This window comes from Montipora capricornis, chromosome 6, assembly GCF_036669925.1.
Source record: "Montipora capricornis isolate CH-2021 chromosome 6, ASM3666992v2, whole genome shotgun sequence".
Lineage (NCBI taxonomy): Eukaryota > Metazoa > Cnidaria > Anthozoa > Scleractinia > Acroporidae > Montipora > Montipora capricornis.
In genome coordinates, this window is record NC_090888.1 from 43837581 (window position 1) to 43852472 (window position 14892).

The following is a 14892-nucleotide window of genomic DNA, read 5'->3' on the forward strand; positions in this document are numbered from 1 at the left end:
AACCTCGTCCAATAATTGTTAATTACGCGGAGTGTGACATGCTTAGTTAGTTATTTCCCATGATGCAGTTGGGTCATTCTTGCCATCCGGGAGTTTCTTTGGATCTTATCCAGTGCAGAAGCAAAGTGTAAGGCCTCTTTCACTAAGTAATTCATGAGAGTCAAGATCATTAGCAAGAGACTCTATTTCCTAACTCAGTTAAAACGGGAGGTCCGAAACAAGATCTAGCACTGTTTTTGTGTATCGTGCGTGAGGTCTGTTATAGATTACGCAGCACCTGTCTTTTTCAACGGACTTCCCCTGTACTTAAAGAACGAGCTGGCACAGCTCGAGAAAAGAGTAATGTCAATAATAACATCAGGAAAGTGCAACTTGGCAATCGAGGTGGGGGTAACAATCCATTTTAGAGCATCATTACTATGTAGCAAGCTTTTTGATAGCATTGTCAGTGATCCAAATCATAAACTGAAAGCCCTCCTTCCACCAGTCTATGACAACTCGCGCAATAATCTAAACCGACAGCGCCATTTTAATATGCCGAAGCTTTGTACGAACGGAACAAGAAGTACTTTTATATATGCGATGTCGAAATAGTCAGGGATCTATTGTAGTTTTATCCCAGTTCATATTTCATATATCAACACAAATAGATAATACAAAATTTAATAATATTACTCTAATAATTAGTTTTTGACTTATTATTTAGGACTTATTAGTAATTTTTAAGTATTGTTTTTAATAAACTATCTAGCTATCTATCTATCTGTCAATCGATTGGGATCTACAACTGCTCAGAAGTGACGCCGGCCTACCACTCGAAAGAGATTTCAAGCTTTAGTCACATTGTGAAGTGCGTAATGACTAGAGAATATCAAACGTATACTTTAGACTATTTAGTCTATTTTTGGCATTCGTTCTTAGTAATCTAAAGCTCAATTCGAACTTGGCGACAAATCACACAAAAGACAACAGACAGACAAAAACTGACAAAAACTGACAAATACTCCCAAAATAAAGATTAATGAATCTTATTTCAAGTAATAAAATCCACTTTTTTTTCCGTAACCGCAGAACGATCACGCAGTATCGATGCATTTTCCACAGTTGCTTGGCCTTCGCTTGGTGTCACTACCTCTGACATGGCTGTAGGACTAAAATAATATAAAAAGTACGGGAAAGTTAATTTACCTTTTTATAGCGTCATTTCCAGAAGTTGAATGAATGCGCATTCGTTAGGTTTTTCTATATAGTAGTGTCGAGAGGGAACGTTTCAAAAGCGATTGATTAATTCTTAACCACTTTTAACGCAAGATAGTCGTAGCACACTTTTAATTAACCTTTAATTTCGCAGGCCAGGCCTCTTATCCTAAGCTCAGCCTCGTTAAAACAACCTCTGATGCGTGGAAACTTATACAATTTTTTTTTTGTTTTTCTTGTAAAGATCTAAGTTCTTTAAATGGTAGTTTAGAGGACAAAAATCCCAGACTACAAAGAGCTATTTGAAAGAGGTCTTTGATGAAAAGGAGAGAACAAAGTCTTGCATATGTCATCAACGTAATTCGTACAAGGACAGAAACTTCGCGTCAGTCCTTGCCAATTGCAGTTTGCACAGATCCACTATCAAATACCAACCGATGTTTGAGTAATGCTCTAAATGTAATTTTATTGTGAAGGAAAACAAAAAGTCTGATTCAAAATTGAAGGAAATCAGTGCAAAGAATTTAAAGACTGTTGTGATTGATAAATAATCAAAAAGAAAAGTTTCCACTAATCCACGATTATTTCAAACGGGCTTTGAGCAACTAGACCCTGAATGCTATACTGTCTGACCAGAGGTGAAAAACAAAAAGAATGAAAAAATTCGTTGGCAACTGAAACCCAAGAGAGGTAACATTTAAACTCCTACATCTACCTACTTCCAACGTTCCTATTGTGAGGATAGCTGTCTACCTTTTTTCTTCTTTTCTGCTTTTTTTTTTAGGGGGAACATATTCGCTTTTTGGTACTTACCACAAAAGCCACAGGTGTTTGGGCATAACTGAATCATTTTATCTTGGTCCTCCGAAGGATGAGAGCACGCACCTCGTGACTTTAGTTCCATGCATCTGAAGGGATCTGTCTTGTCCACACAATCCTCTAAGGAAATAAGCAGCGAAAATTCAAACATTTGAAGGGAACGCAGAATTATATAGCATTATTAGGACAAGTTTGATTGACCCTATTCCGGAATAAGAATACCTGGGGTGATAATTAAAATGGTATGTTTGGCGCGTTTCGAAGCAGCAAGGTTAACAAAAATATGTTTAAAGTAGCATTTTACCAGCTATTTGACAATTTTGGATCTGTCTTGTCCACACAATCCTCTAAGGAAATAGGCAGCGAAAATTCAAACATTTGAAGGGAACGCAGAATTATATAGCATTATTAGGACAAGTTTGATTGACCCTATTCCGGAATAAGAATACCTGGGGTGATAATTAAAATGGTATGTTTGGCGCGTTTCGAAGCAGCAAGGTTAACAAAAATATGTTTAAAGTAGCATTTTACCAGCTATTTGACAATTTTGGATCTGTCTTGTCCACACAATCCTCTATGGAAATAGGCAGCGAAAATTCAAACATTTGAAGGGAACGCAGAATTATATAGCATTATTAGGACGCGTTTGATTGACCCTATTCCGGAATAAGAATACCTGGGGTGATAATTAAAACGGTATGTTTGGCGCGTTTCGAAGCAGCAAGGTTAACAAAAATATGTTTAAAGTAGCATTTTACCAGCTATTTGACAATTTTAATGTGAACACAATACAATACAATACATACTTAATTGACCGCTCCCCCATAGGGGCTTTTCAGAGCCAATGAAACACAATCAACGAAACAACAGAACACAACAACTACAACTGTTAAAAATCCCAACTGGCCGGAGGCGAACCAGTTGGTTATTTACAAGTGGAGCTGGGAAGTTGAACCAGGGACTACCAGGATCAAATTCAACGAGTGGTCAGAGCGGGTCTTGAACCCGGGATCCCTGGATCTCAAGGCAAGCGCCCTAACCACTGGGACACACTGCCTCCTCTCCGAAACGAAGGATTTCTAACTTATATTCCATGTATTCTTATTCAGGAATAAGGTCAATCGAACGCACCCTTAAATTCTCAACCTCGGTTTATGCATTTCTCGTGCTCTGATTGGTTCACTCAATCTCGGTGATCAGCTCATATTACGTTTATACCTTATATGGTAAATGATTGCGCTAAGCGTTGCTAAGCTAATTTTTTTCTCGCCAGAAAGCGGAATTTCTCTCTGAATAAAGCAAAAAAAAAACGTTTTTGTGGAAAGTTTTGATCAATTGCGACGTTTAGAAGTACGCGAAAAGGTAAGAAATGTTTTTGTGATGAGACTGCGTCTGTCTGACCACAAGGTCGTACACAACATCGCATCTTCATCAAGTTTTTTTTTTTATTTCGCTCGGATTTGCTCGCTTTTTTCGCTCGTCTTTCGTACTTTTTAAACTTTTAGAGTTTAAGGAATTTAATAAAACAGTTATTCCATTCGCGCTTGTTCTTGTTAGATGTGAGACTAGTTATAGCCAAATCGGCGCTACGCGCCTCGTTGGCTATTTACCAGCCTTGTACTGTCCATGAAGCTCTTAAAATGGGGAAGAATCCTCGCAATATTAAAATAATTCCTTTTGTTGAATTCGCCAGCACGCAACGGGCTTAATAGCTCCAGTCAGCGCAACGCAATCGCGTGCAGTCATGGGTTTGAATCCCGTTCATGATCAGACCTGGATCTGTTCGAGCTTCCTTTGCGACTTCTTTTAAAATTACGGTTCGATAAACTATCCAACTTTCATTTCATTCTGTTCCGAAGTTCAAATACTTTATTGTATTTCAAAAGAATCAATGTAGAAACAATCAGGACCGTTTCACATCAAGCGTACAGGGATTGCACAGTGGTGAGAGCACTCGTCTCCCACCAATGTGGCCCGGGTTCGATTCCTAGACTCGGCGTCATATGTGGGTTGAGTTTGTGGGACCAGGTTTTACACTCTGCACCGAAAGGTTTTTCTCCGGCTACTACGGTTTTCCCATCTCCAGTAAAAACCAACATTTGATTTGATCTGAGTTTGTGAGTTTTTTTTATTCTTTACCACATTATGGAAATGCTATTGCCTGACAATGGTAAAAAGTCAAGGTTGTTCAGACAGTTTTGCCAATATTCTGTATTTTGTCATTATTCTAATTTCTAAACATATTCGATTAGCTCTGACAGGTTTTAACAAAAATAGGGTATTTGATAGGAACGATATTTGGTTAGAATTGAGCCAATTTAAAAAAAAAAATACCAAAGGGAACGCGAGAAAATTAGTAGTTAATTTTACAGATTTGGTGACGCTGACGTAACAAAAATCAGAAAAACACGCGCGATTCAGGCCTAACGCGCCATACTTGTGCCCAGCTTGCGCGTGACCCTAAAACTCTACGGAAGTCCCAATTCTTAATTATAGCCGAGCACAAGTGCTCTACTAATTGGGGAGATTAAAATATTACGTAATATCTTTTCAACTAAGATTTAGTTAAAAGTTAAGAAAATAAAGTTAAAATTAAATCTAAGAACTAATTTGTTGATAAATGCTGTCATAATATTATCACCTAATAATTATTTTATGACTAACTGCATAGATGAACAGCAAGAACAACGCATGCATCCGTCGTCCAACAGAGAGCTAATGTCAAAATTTTGAGTAGTGCTTTTAAGGTTGTTCAAGGTTTTTGCAAATCTGATATTTTTTGGCATGCAGTTTTCTCCATAGTTTTGGTCCAAGGTAGCGCTGACAATGGTGACAATATGTTACTGTATTATATCTAGGAACGCTAAACTCAGTTTCAATTGTCTTAAAGAATAAAAAGTCCTATGAGTATGTATGTTGAAGTACACTCAGGGAAAATTGTGTCAGCTTGAGCGAAGGGGCCGTGATCTCTCACCTTTGCACTGGTACAGGTTGTTGATTTCTTCCCTGTCATGAAGGCTAAGACCTATTCTCTGACCGATGGCAGCTGTCGTGTCTTTAGGCACTATGGTTGGTGCTTTCCAGTCCTTGCTGAATGCTAACCTGCTGTAATGCATGACACTGTCGTAATCATATGGTTTGCCAAAGCTGGAACCCACATCCCTTGGATACTTTTTGAAATTATGCTTGTGTTCTATAAACAGAGACATCAAATTAATGATGTATTAAATTAGTTATTTATATCAGGAATATGGATGGTTCCGTATTTTGAAGCTAAGGTAAACGTGATATCTTTCACTTTGAGTGTTTTACTTGTGTTACCAAGTTGCTCTCATAAAGACGTGTCAAACACGAACATCCTTAATGTCGTAAAAAAGGTTGCAGCTGTTATTCATCGTGGTAAAGTACAATAATAATAAAGTATTCTCGTTTGTCTCACGATGTGGTCACTTGTGATGTAGATCGCGACCTTTTGACTGCATACTGCTAGTCTTCATTAGGCGATGAGGTCGACTGGTTACGCGTCATCTTTTAAGCAGGATGCTCCACTGTGATTGGTTGGTTTTCAGCAGCTGTGATTGGTGAATTTCGATCCTCGCTGAAGGAACAGAAGGAACAACACACCGAAACAGCGAGGATCGAAATGCACCAATCACGGCTGCTGAAAACCAACCAATCACAGTGGAGCAGTCTAACCTCAGTCTAACCCTAACCAATCGACCTCATCGCCTGATAAGACCAGCAGTATGCAGTCGAAACGTCGCGATCTACATCACAAGTTACCACATCGTGAGAAAAACGTTATTATTAACGAACATCCTTTTTACGTTTATGCTTATGAATCGACATCGTTTAAACTTTAAGTCAATATAACATAAAATGTAGGCAAATCAAAGAACTACATGTCAAATATACAAGCAATAATAGTACTTAGTAATAAAGATATTAATTATAAAAAGAATAAAATAAGATTTGTTAATAACTTCTAATTGTCGAAAGACAGCGATCTCTAAATAATGAATATTTTTTACTAGTTTGAATATAACTTGGTAACGAGTTCCAATCTCTTATCGTTCTTGGATAAAAACTATAGGAATAATAATTACGAATACAATCAACTTGAATGAAAGATTTTTTCAGTTGAAAAAGACCTATTAATACGTTATTTGCAAGCTGAGGCCTACAAGGAGTAGGATGAGGAGGGGAGGTCATTTTAATCTCATTGACAAAAGCAATTATTACATTATTCATTCGTGGAATTCCTAAAATTTAAATTTTAAGACTTCAACGGCATAAATTGTCAGCAGTCTGCTGATTTTGGCGCTATAAAGGGAAACGCGTCTATAATTATCTCGAATGTCATAGAATTTTAGTTTTGTTTCCCTCCGGCCAAAAATGACGCCGGTCTCAGACCAAAAGTATCATCAAAGGGTGAGCTAGACACAAGTTTACTATCACAATCACTGCTAAATACATTTAAAAATCGTCATGAACCGATTACAATATCTTACTCTTCAGGATATTTTTCCAGTCAATATGGATGTACTTGTCTCTATCAGGTCTCGTGTGCTCGTGGAAAAATCCCAGTGCGTGCATAATTTCGTGGACAACTGTTCCAGCCCGAACGCAGCCATAACCGATGGAAATCTCTTGCTCGCCTCCAAGGGGATCGCGACCAATTCTCGAATAACATCTTAAAAGTACAGAATGGCCATTAAATCGACGTGTGTGAATTAAATGGGGAAAAAAGCAATAGTTCAGGAATGTATGATCTGGAAGGCTTGGAATAATTAAAGCCCTGCTCTCGCTTAATTTACCCTTTCATTTCCAAATCGAAATGTTCATTCGGCCTAACTTTTACCATAGGTTTCTTTTTTGGGTAGTCATCATGAGAATTTGGTGCTATATCAACATCACACCTCATACCCTGATTATAATCTTCAATACCTGTCTGACTGAGATTTCATTGAAATTGTGAGGGGACTTTACATGCTCATGACTCCTTGGGGACAAAAGGTTAAAAATATAATTTACATGGAACAGTATAGGTGAAAGAGCCATTTCCGAGTTCGTGTCTGCCACTCTTCAAAGCGAGACTAAGTACGACGTTTTTCATTCATATGTAAAGTAGAGCTAATTACCATCACAAAAGCTTTGCACTTAGACTCACTTTGAAGAGGAGGCAGACATGAACTCGGAAATGGTCTAATACTTGTAAAACCTCGTTCCAGAACCTTTCCCTTCGCTTAAGGGAGAGGTCCTGGGAACGAGATTGTACAGTAGCTAGTGGACTTACCCCTCTCCGCTAATAAATTTGATGTAGTTTTCTTTCGCGGGATTCTTGCCAGAAATTTCCACAAACTTTATACATGTTCGTCTCTTTAGGTGATTAATTCCTTCTCTGATGACGTCAATGGTTAATGGTTCTAATTATAAAGACAAGCGATTAAAACAAAAAAACAGTTAAATTTATTGCAGAGTCTTTGGTCAAACGGAGAGACGGTTTGCATTCCGACGCATGCAGGGGTACCACAATGGCATTGCTTTCATGGCATCTTCATTTTGCAGTTTCTGTTTGGCCTAGGCCGCTATGAGGTTCAAGGAAATCGACCGTTAAATATCTGGCAATCAGTATTCAAAATTTCTAGGGCTACAACCTCCTGATCTTTTGGCCAGAGTGTTTGATTGTATTAAGCAATGCAGTACGAGAAACCTTGCATGCTATTCCTATAATTTCACACTTCAACCGATTTGGATGTTGGGGGATTAAGTGCTGTTATATTTACGCCCCTGACTATTAATTGTGAAATTTGTTTCAACACAGCTAACCTAATTTCTCATCAAACGTGAAGAAAACTACTCCTCCAGGCCAATAATATATTGGGCTGATAACGGCATCGCGTGACATAATTTCTCTTCCAAAAAGATAGTTCTTGGTGTCTTCATCGATTAAGATGTCTCCTTCAAACAAATCTATAATAAAAAAACTGGGCATTAAACATAGTGTCATGATGCTGGTAAAAATTCAAAACGATACATGTGAAAGTGTATTGTTGTCTTTAGTCGACGGTGAGAAAGACGAAAATGGGTTTGTTTGTCATTTTTGAACTTACCGGGGTTCTCTTCCTCCTTCTTGATTGCATTCAAATCCACTGCAATACAGAGATCTACGTTAGATCGATTCAGTCACACTTAGATTCCATGGTCATGGCTATCTCTCATAGGATGATTAAGACGGAATGGTGTTTTTTTTTTTTTTTGCTCTCATCATCATCATTGTCATCTGTGGATGAACTTGATGACATTTGTTACGTATAATATCACCATGGGCCTTTGTCAATCGGCGGCAATGCTGGTCAAAGACTATAGCTATAGAGTTTGTTCCCCGATCCTCTAGTTGGTGGGTTTGGAAGCGAGTCGTGGGGGCGCAAAACAAAAGTTTTCAGTCCCTCGGGACTCAAAATAGTCGCCACGTGAAAAATGCCCATTAATCACAGCACGTGTTAGCTTATTCATACCCAGCAAGTTTTTACATCTGTTGCCTTGATACAGTTCGAGTAACTTCCGTAAGGTACTGATATATCAATAGCTCAATCCGACTTAGTGTAAACAGTGAATGTTTTGGTTTTACACACCGTGGTGAGTAAAAAGTAAAAGACGAGTGATTTATCGGCTTAACATATTCTTGTTTGGGTCAGGACATGATCAACTGAGATTAAAAAGAACCAGACAGCACATTAGGTCCCTCTTTAGATACTATTCAAAATATCTTCATGCATGTACACTGTAAATTCAGTCTGCGAAAACGCTAAAGAAAAATTGGAGTCGTGAGCTCTTGTGAGCCCTTGTGTGTGTCAGTATATCTCTGTTAATTGTTTCCTTATTTAGTAGTATTTTAATTCTAGTATTAAACGTTAATACTCAAAAAGATTTTGATGTTTGAGATAACCAATATCTGATAATGTGCTTTACAATCTCAGTCACTGGAAATGAAGCAAGATTTGAAACATCGATTAATTATTAATTAATTGATTAATTAATTTTAACTCAGTACAACAGATTTTACCGAACGAAAGATTTCAAAGAATCAGTTTGTTGCTTAGTCGGTGGAGCATCGTGTCGGCAAAATCAGAATTTAAGAAAATTTAGGCCGTTGACTAATTGAAATTATATCCAAATATCAGTTCTACCAACTTGTTAATACTGAATGAGCTTTTAAGCTGTAAATGGTAATATAGAACCATTCCTTTGTCAGTAATTTGCCGCGGGATTCCAAGCAAAAAGATTTTGAGCAAAAAACACCTTTATCCAGCCTAGTTTTGGAAACTTGAAAAATGTTGAGGGAACTTTTTCAAGATTACCTAAACCGATTCATTTCAATTTTGTTCGTTTTCTTTCTTTTTCTTTTTCTTTTCTTTTTTTTTTTTGTCCATCCATGCATCAATTTTGGCTTTTCTTTCAAGTCTTCCACAGTTTTTACCTGGTTCTTGCCATGTTCCATTCTACTTTGTGAGTATTTTGGATGTCATGAAATCACGCGATTTTGCGTGACATAACCCAATTTCATTTCCACTCCATCAAGGCCAATTCTTTTTTTAAAAAGAAACGGAGAGCAAGATGAACTACCGGCTACGGTGTTTTGTTCCTAAATATTAAATTAATAGACGACATTACACTGAAATTTAAATGCTGCTAAATCATTTCATATAGTTATATGTTGAGCAGTGACGAAATAAATTCGCGTTCGCTGTTCTCGCTAAGCGTCTATTTTTTCTGGTTAAAGGCCCCAGGAAATATCCAACATTGATCCCTTTTTAACAAAATGATTGTTTAGCAGAGTCAAATAAATTACCGTTCATGCACCGGAGCCTAGCTGATCTACGAAGTCTAAGCGAAGTGTTGCACAAGGAAAACTACTACAAACAACATTGTCGAAATGGCGGATGCATGTTAAATGTTGGAATTTAAACAAAATGGAAAACACTTAAGACATAAAAAGGTCTTAATACCAGACTTCTTGATCAGTTCGTCCACATGTTCCTTGAGTCTCCATGATGATCTGCCGTGAACAACAGCAAAATACACCAAAAGGAAGAGGGCTACTCGCATCGTAATTGACAAATCGCTCCTGGCCTTCAAAGAGTGACGGCGATTCCTTCGGTATGTAAATATCAGTCCTTCATATTGTGCTCAGGATGTGCAAAGAACCCATTTTCAGTATTATTGACTTTATGTATGTAAACCAAAATGGCACAACTGTGGTCCCTACACCGGATAATTACCTTCACAGAAGACACAGCCGTTAAGACAAAATTATCGAAGTAGTTGTTTTCTAGACTGTCATTTTACTTTAAATTTCTTATGTTTCAGTAGTTTTTCCGCATTCGAGTATATTTTTACGTAATTGGTCTCAGGGGTTTCCCTTATTGTTCCTTCACACCTGATTACATCTTTGCTTTTCTTGCTCCAACGGGGCAGTTTGCCTTCTAAATAGAAGTAAGAAAATTTCCTCCAGATAATTCGAATATTCTTTTAAAAAAATTACTAAACAAGATATTGTTTCATTTATTCATTCCTGCTTTGAGATCTTTAGGCGTATGTAATATCGCGCTAACGTCACACGAGCCTATTTTAGTGAGAGATGACAAAATTATTGATAGTAAGTGAAACCTAAATTTATCTCGTTTCAAAATACTCAATACATTGCAAGGTTATATTTTTAGTGACTAAAGAGACAAACAAAAAATAATATGCTAAATTTATTGGTCTTTTGCATGTTATGCAATTAACATCTTTTTAAAGGGTCGAAACAGTTGGGGTGTAATTAAAAAGACTTGGTCTCTTTATGAATGGAGAAATTTACATATTTTCCGCTTTAGAATAAAAGAAAAAGGCAGGGGTTATGAGGTGGAACAATTTGTCGACCAGCTAATTCACCAAAAATTCGAGCCGGAGACATCGCCGGAGCACATGGGTTGGAGCCTGTTCATAAATTACTATAAATATAATCAGTATTTCGAAAAATATAGTTTCACCTTTTTAAAGAACATCTATATTACCACATACTGCGTAATTCTGCGAAATCGCCACGTTCATTGCTAAATGGCTTTTTCGAGTAAACGCTTAGTAGTAACAAGGTGATAGGCTTTTGGTAGTTTGTAACACACTGTTCATTTCTTGCCTGAAATCTCTGCTTCATACGTAACCCATACCCTTCAATGATCCCTTTCGTGTCAGTTAGGAAGCGTCAAATATTACCAACCACAGCGTCAGATAAACCAGGCTAACGTGAGAAATTTTGGATGCCAGGTTTCGGCTCAACTATAGTCTCTTTATTAGTCTTTATTATTTGTTTTATAATTAAGCAAAAATACCGTAAAAGTTACTATAATTGCTTTTCAGAAAGAAATAATTATAATGCCAAATGAATAAAACCTTAAAATATTAAATTGCTACTTTATATTTAACAAATAGCCTATAGATAAAGCAATTCTCAAAACGCTGGGTATTGACCCTTGGAAGCTGCCTGCACGGAACTCTAAGGCGCGCAGAAGTTTCTTTAGTGCTACGGAGAGACAGATACAGAGGGTGGCCGGGCATTCTGGACATCTTATTGAATAGCGCGCGATCTGCCTTTTCTAAGACATCAAGTATATATTAAAGGGACGGTGTCATGGATTGTTAGTAAAAATCTGGAAAGTAAAGGAGACTGTGCCTGTTTACCGATGACAAACGAAAACTAACTGCCAAAGTGTCTTCAAAACGGCTCTTTTAGCTTACAGAAACCATACTTAAGTGTTTTTAGTTACGCGTAGCCAAGATTAAATGAATGCCAGCTTGAAAACGTCGGGCCGGCGTTTTCAAAATCTCCTCTTCCATCTTAGGTGAACTCCGTAATAACTGAGTCTGGCTCGTTTTTCTTTTAAAATTTAATCAATGTTTATCCCACTGCGGTGATCCCAGAAGCAATTCAAGAATGAAACGGACACCTAAAATTGATTAAGTAATTTTATGATCGAAATAAAAGTGATAATTCCCATGATACTACCCCTGTAAATTAGATAAGATATGTAGTTAGCGTCTTGGCCTTGGAAGTTTGATCAGAGATGGAAGCCAAAACGCAACTTTAGCGGTTAGCGCTTGAAGGTGAGGTTCAACAGAGTTCAATGTGAATAGCATCATACTCAGTTTGAATTAACTGGAGGCAGCGGCAGTCACTTCTTACACTACCTATGAACAAATGCTCTCTTTTCCAGATCACCTGTCCACAGATTTCATATTGCTTAGGTAAAAAATAATAATATTTACCCACTCTTCCAAAGTTCTAAGATTCTACAAATGAGGAAAAAATATCCCCTAGGAGGAGCCAATGACTAGGAGCAAACAACTGTTGTTCGCTCCAAATCATAGACTCCTCCTACCCCCAGTCAATGTCCAACAAAAAGTTCACATGTCCGATTAAAAGATCCCTCAAGGAGCGCAATGAGGTTGGAAAAGCAGGTATGCACTGAACCTTGTTCGAAGCCATAACATGAAAATCGCGAACTGCTCTCCGTTCTTTCTAAATTTATTGTATAGAGAGAAAAAAAAAAAGCATGCACTCAAACTGTATCGAAGGGAACCCAACATTGTAATATTCTACAAATGAGAAACAACTTTGTTCCATGCTCTATCCAACAAAGAAACTAAAATTTCCGATTAAAATATCCTTGCTTGGAGTTGAGCAATTAAATTGAAAGTCATCTGGGCCGGATATTGCCGTGATGTAAGGATGCTACAGGTGTACATCGAAAGATCGTGGACAGAGATAGTTCGGGTATGAAAATGGCACGCGGCTTTTCGTATTTTTAGGCTAGACTCTCTCTGAAAAAACAACAAAAACAAACTCCCCTCGAGTTTTCGCAGGAACATTTGACAAAAACTTCTTTTTTTCCAGTGGTTCCCATATTTAACTTAAAAAAAGATAGAATTTAATGTTTAGGGGAAGCTGACATATCTCAGTGATTAAAAGATCTACGCAGTTGTGCTAATTAATAAGTTGGATCGTTGTGACGGAAGGCCACAGTGACTACAGGCGTGCAGAGATAGATAGACGGGTTCCAAGCCATTGCATGAAAATGGCGTACGTCTCTCCATTCTTTTTACATTTTCTCTGCTAATTTTGGTTTTCGAAAAAAACACTTAACATTGTTTACTCTCGTGGAGTGGTTGCCTTCTTTGAAAAAGCAAAAAAGATCCATGGTTTTTTTAGCGACGGAAGTAAAGCAATTAGAAATCAAGTAATTTTTTTCTGTTTCTCATTTTGAACAGCAATGTATTGGTAAACGTTGTCTAATACATTTTCCCTCTTAAAAGACATTTTACAAACAACAAAAATGGATTTTAAAGCCGCGGATTATTCCACCACGCCGGGTATAAGATACAGGTCACATTCTGCAGTTCATTGTACCTGCCACTGTGCTACAGACAAATAAACAACACCAGAAGTTTCTCCTAGCACTAATCACTGATAAAAAAAATATTGTCTCAGGCCTTAGGGAAACTTTTGGCTTGGATATAGTTGTTCATTTGTGGAGCAGGGAGATCTAGTCTTGACCTGTGGAAAAGACCGTATTCATAAATGGCGCTGCCAAAGAATTATTCTTTTGTCTTTCTGCTAATAATCTTCACTAGCCTCACTTTAGAGCAAAAGTTCTTTTGAACTTTGTCCGTGCTAACGAGGTTAGTGAGGAAGATTACACTAAGGACTAAAGACCAATTTCTTGGCGGCCATTTCTGAATACGGTCTATGTGACCCGTATTTTAGACTCGCCTAAGGTGACTCAGAACTCGTGCGCATGCGTCTGTGGTAATCGCTTAATCTCGAGACGCCGGTTATTAGAGAGAAGTTGGCTTTTTCTGCTTTTCAGAGGACAAAAAAAAGTGAGGAGAAAACGAGCAAGTAACATAGCTAAATCATGTAAAAAGCGTTCTCTGGTTAAGAAAAAATATTAAACGTTCTACGCTTTCGGCTTCCAGACACGGCAAAAAAAGTAGCGTTCACCCGCTAGGAAAACGATCTGTGAGCATTGCAAAATGCGGCATTTTTCGAACATTTGCTTGCGTTTTCCGATCGTAAAATCCAAGGTTTTCTGTCTGTTTTCCAGCCGGTGAACTCGAGTTTCCGTTCCATTATCCGACAGTTTTCCATCAGGGTGAACAACAGGAAAACAAGCCCTTTTCAAGGTGTTTACCGCCTGGCCTTTAACGCTGTGAAAACAGCTTGTTTTTCGTTGTTTTTCTGGCGTTTTGCAGTCACAAAACAGCGTGTTAACTGGTGTTTACTGGAGTTTTCTCTCATTGTCCTGGTGTTCACCGTGCGGTTAACGCTGTGAAAACGGATTGGTTCCCGTTGTTTTATCGGCGTTTTCCAGTCGCAAAACAGCGTGTTAACCGGAGTTTACTCAGAGTTTTCTCTCATTGTCCTGGTGTTCACTGCGCGGTTAACGCACGCTAAACAGGTTGTTTTCCATTGTTTACTGGTGTTTTCCAGTTACAAAACAACGCGTTCAGTGGAGTTTTCAGCGAGTTTTCTTGCATTTTCCCGAACAGTGAATGCGCGGAGAACGCCAAAAAACCGCTTGTTGTTCAGCGTTCACTAGTTGGTTAACGCTTAAAAACAAGGTGTTTGCTTTGAGGGAAAACGCGGTGTTGTCACACGAAGGCGCCTACTTTCCTCCCTTTTCTGCATTTGCGGCTTCTCCTTTTCGCTGGTATTTGACATGCACTTTGAAATCAGTTGGTGGCGTAGCTTACAAATTTGGCTGTATTTACGTTTTCATTTGCTGAGTTCGCAGCTGTGACGCTACTTTCCACAATGAAATTCAAATGATTCAA

General features: G+C 38.1%; 1 protein-coding gene across 1 annotated transcript; it reads right to left on the reverse strand.

Annotated features, from left to right (window-relative positions):
- Positions 1–647: 647 nt before the first annotated feature.
- On the reverse strand, positions 648–10260 carry LOC138052218 (zinc metalloproteinase nas-4-like). The gene is made up of 8 exons (XM_068898600.1): positions 10026–10260; positions 8130–8168; positions 7846–7989; positions 7313–7442; positions 6528–6709; positions 4991–5209; positions 2011–2136; positions 648–1143 (listed from the first exon to the last, which is right to left on the reverse strand). The coding sequence occupies exons 1-8, from the start codon at positions 10123–10125 to the stop codon at positions 1034–1036; spliced, it is 1050 nt and encodes a 349-aa protein (XP_068754701.1). The 5' UTR covers positions 10126–10260; the 3' UTR covers positions 648–1033.
- Between the last annotated feature and the right edge of the window lie 4632 nt (positions 10261–14892).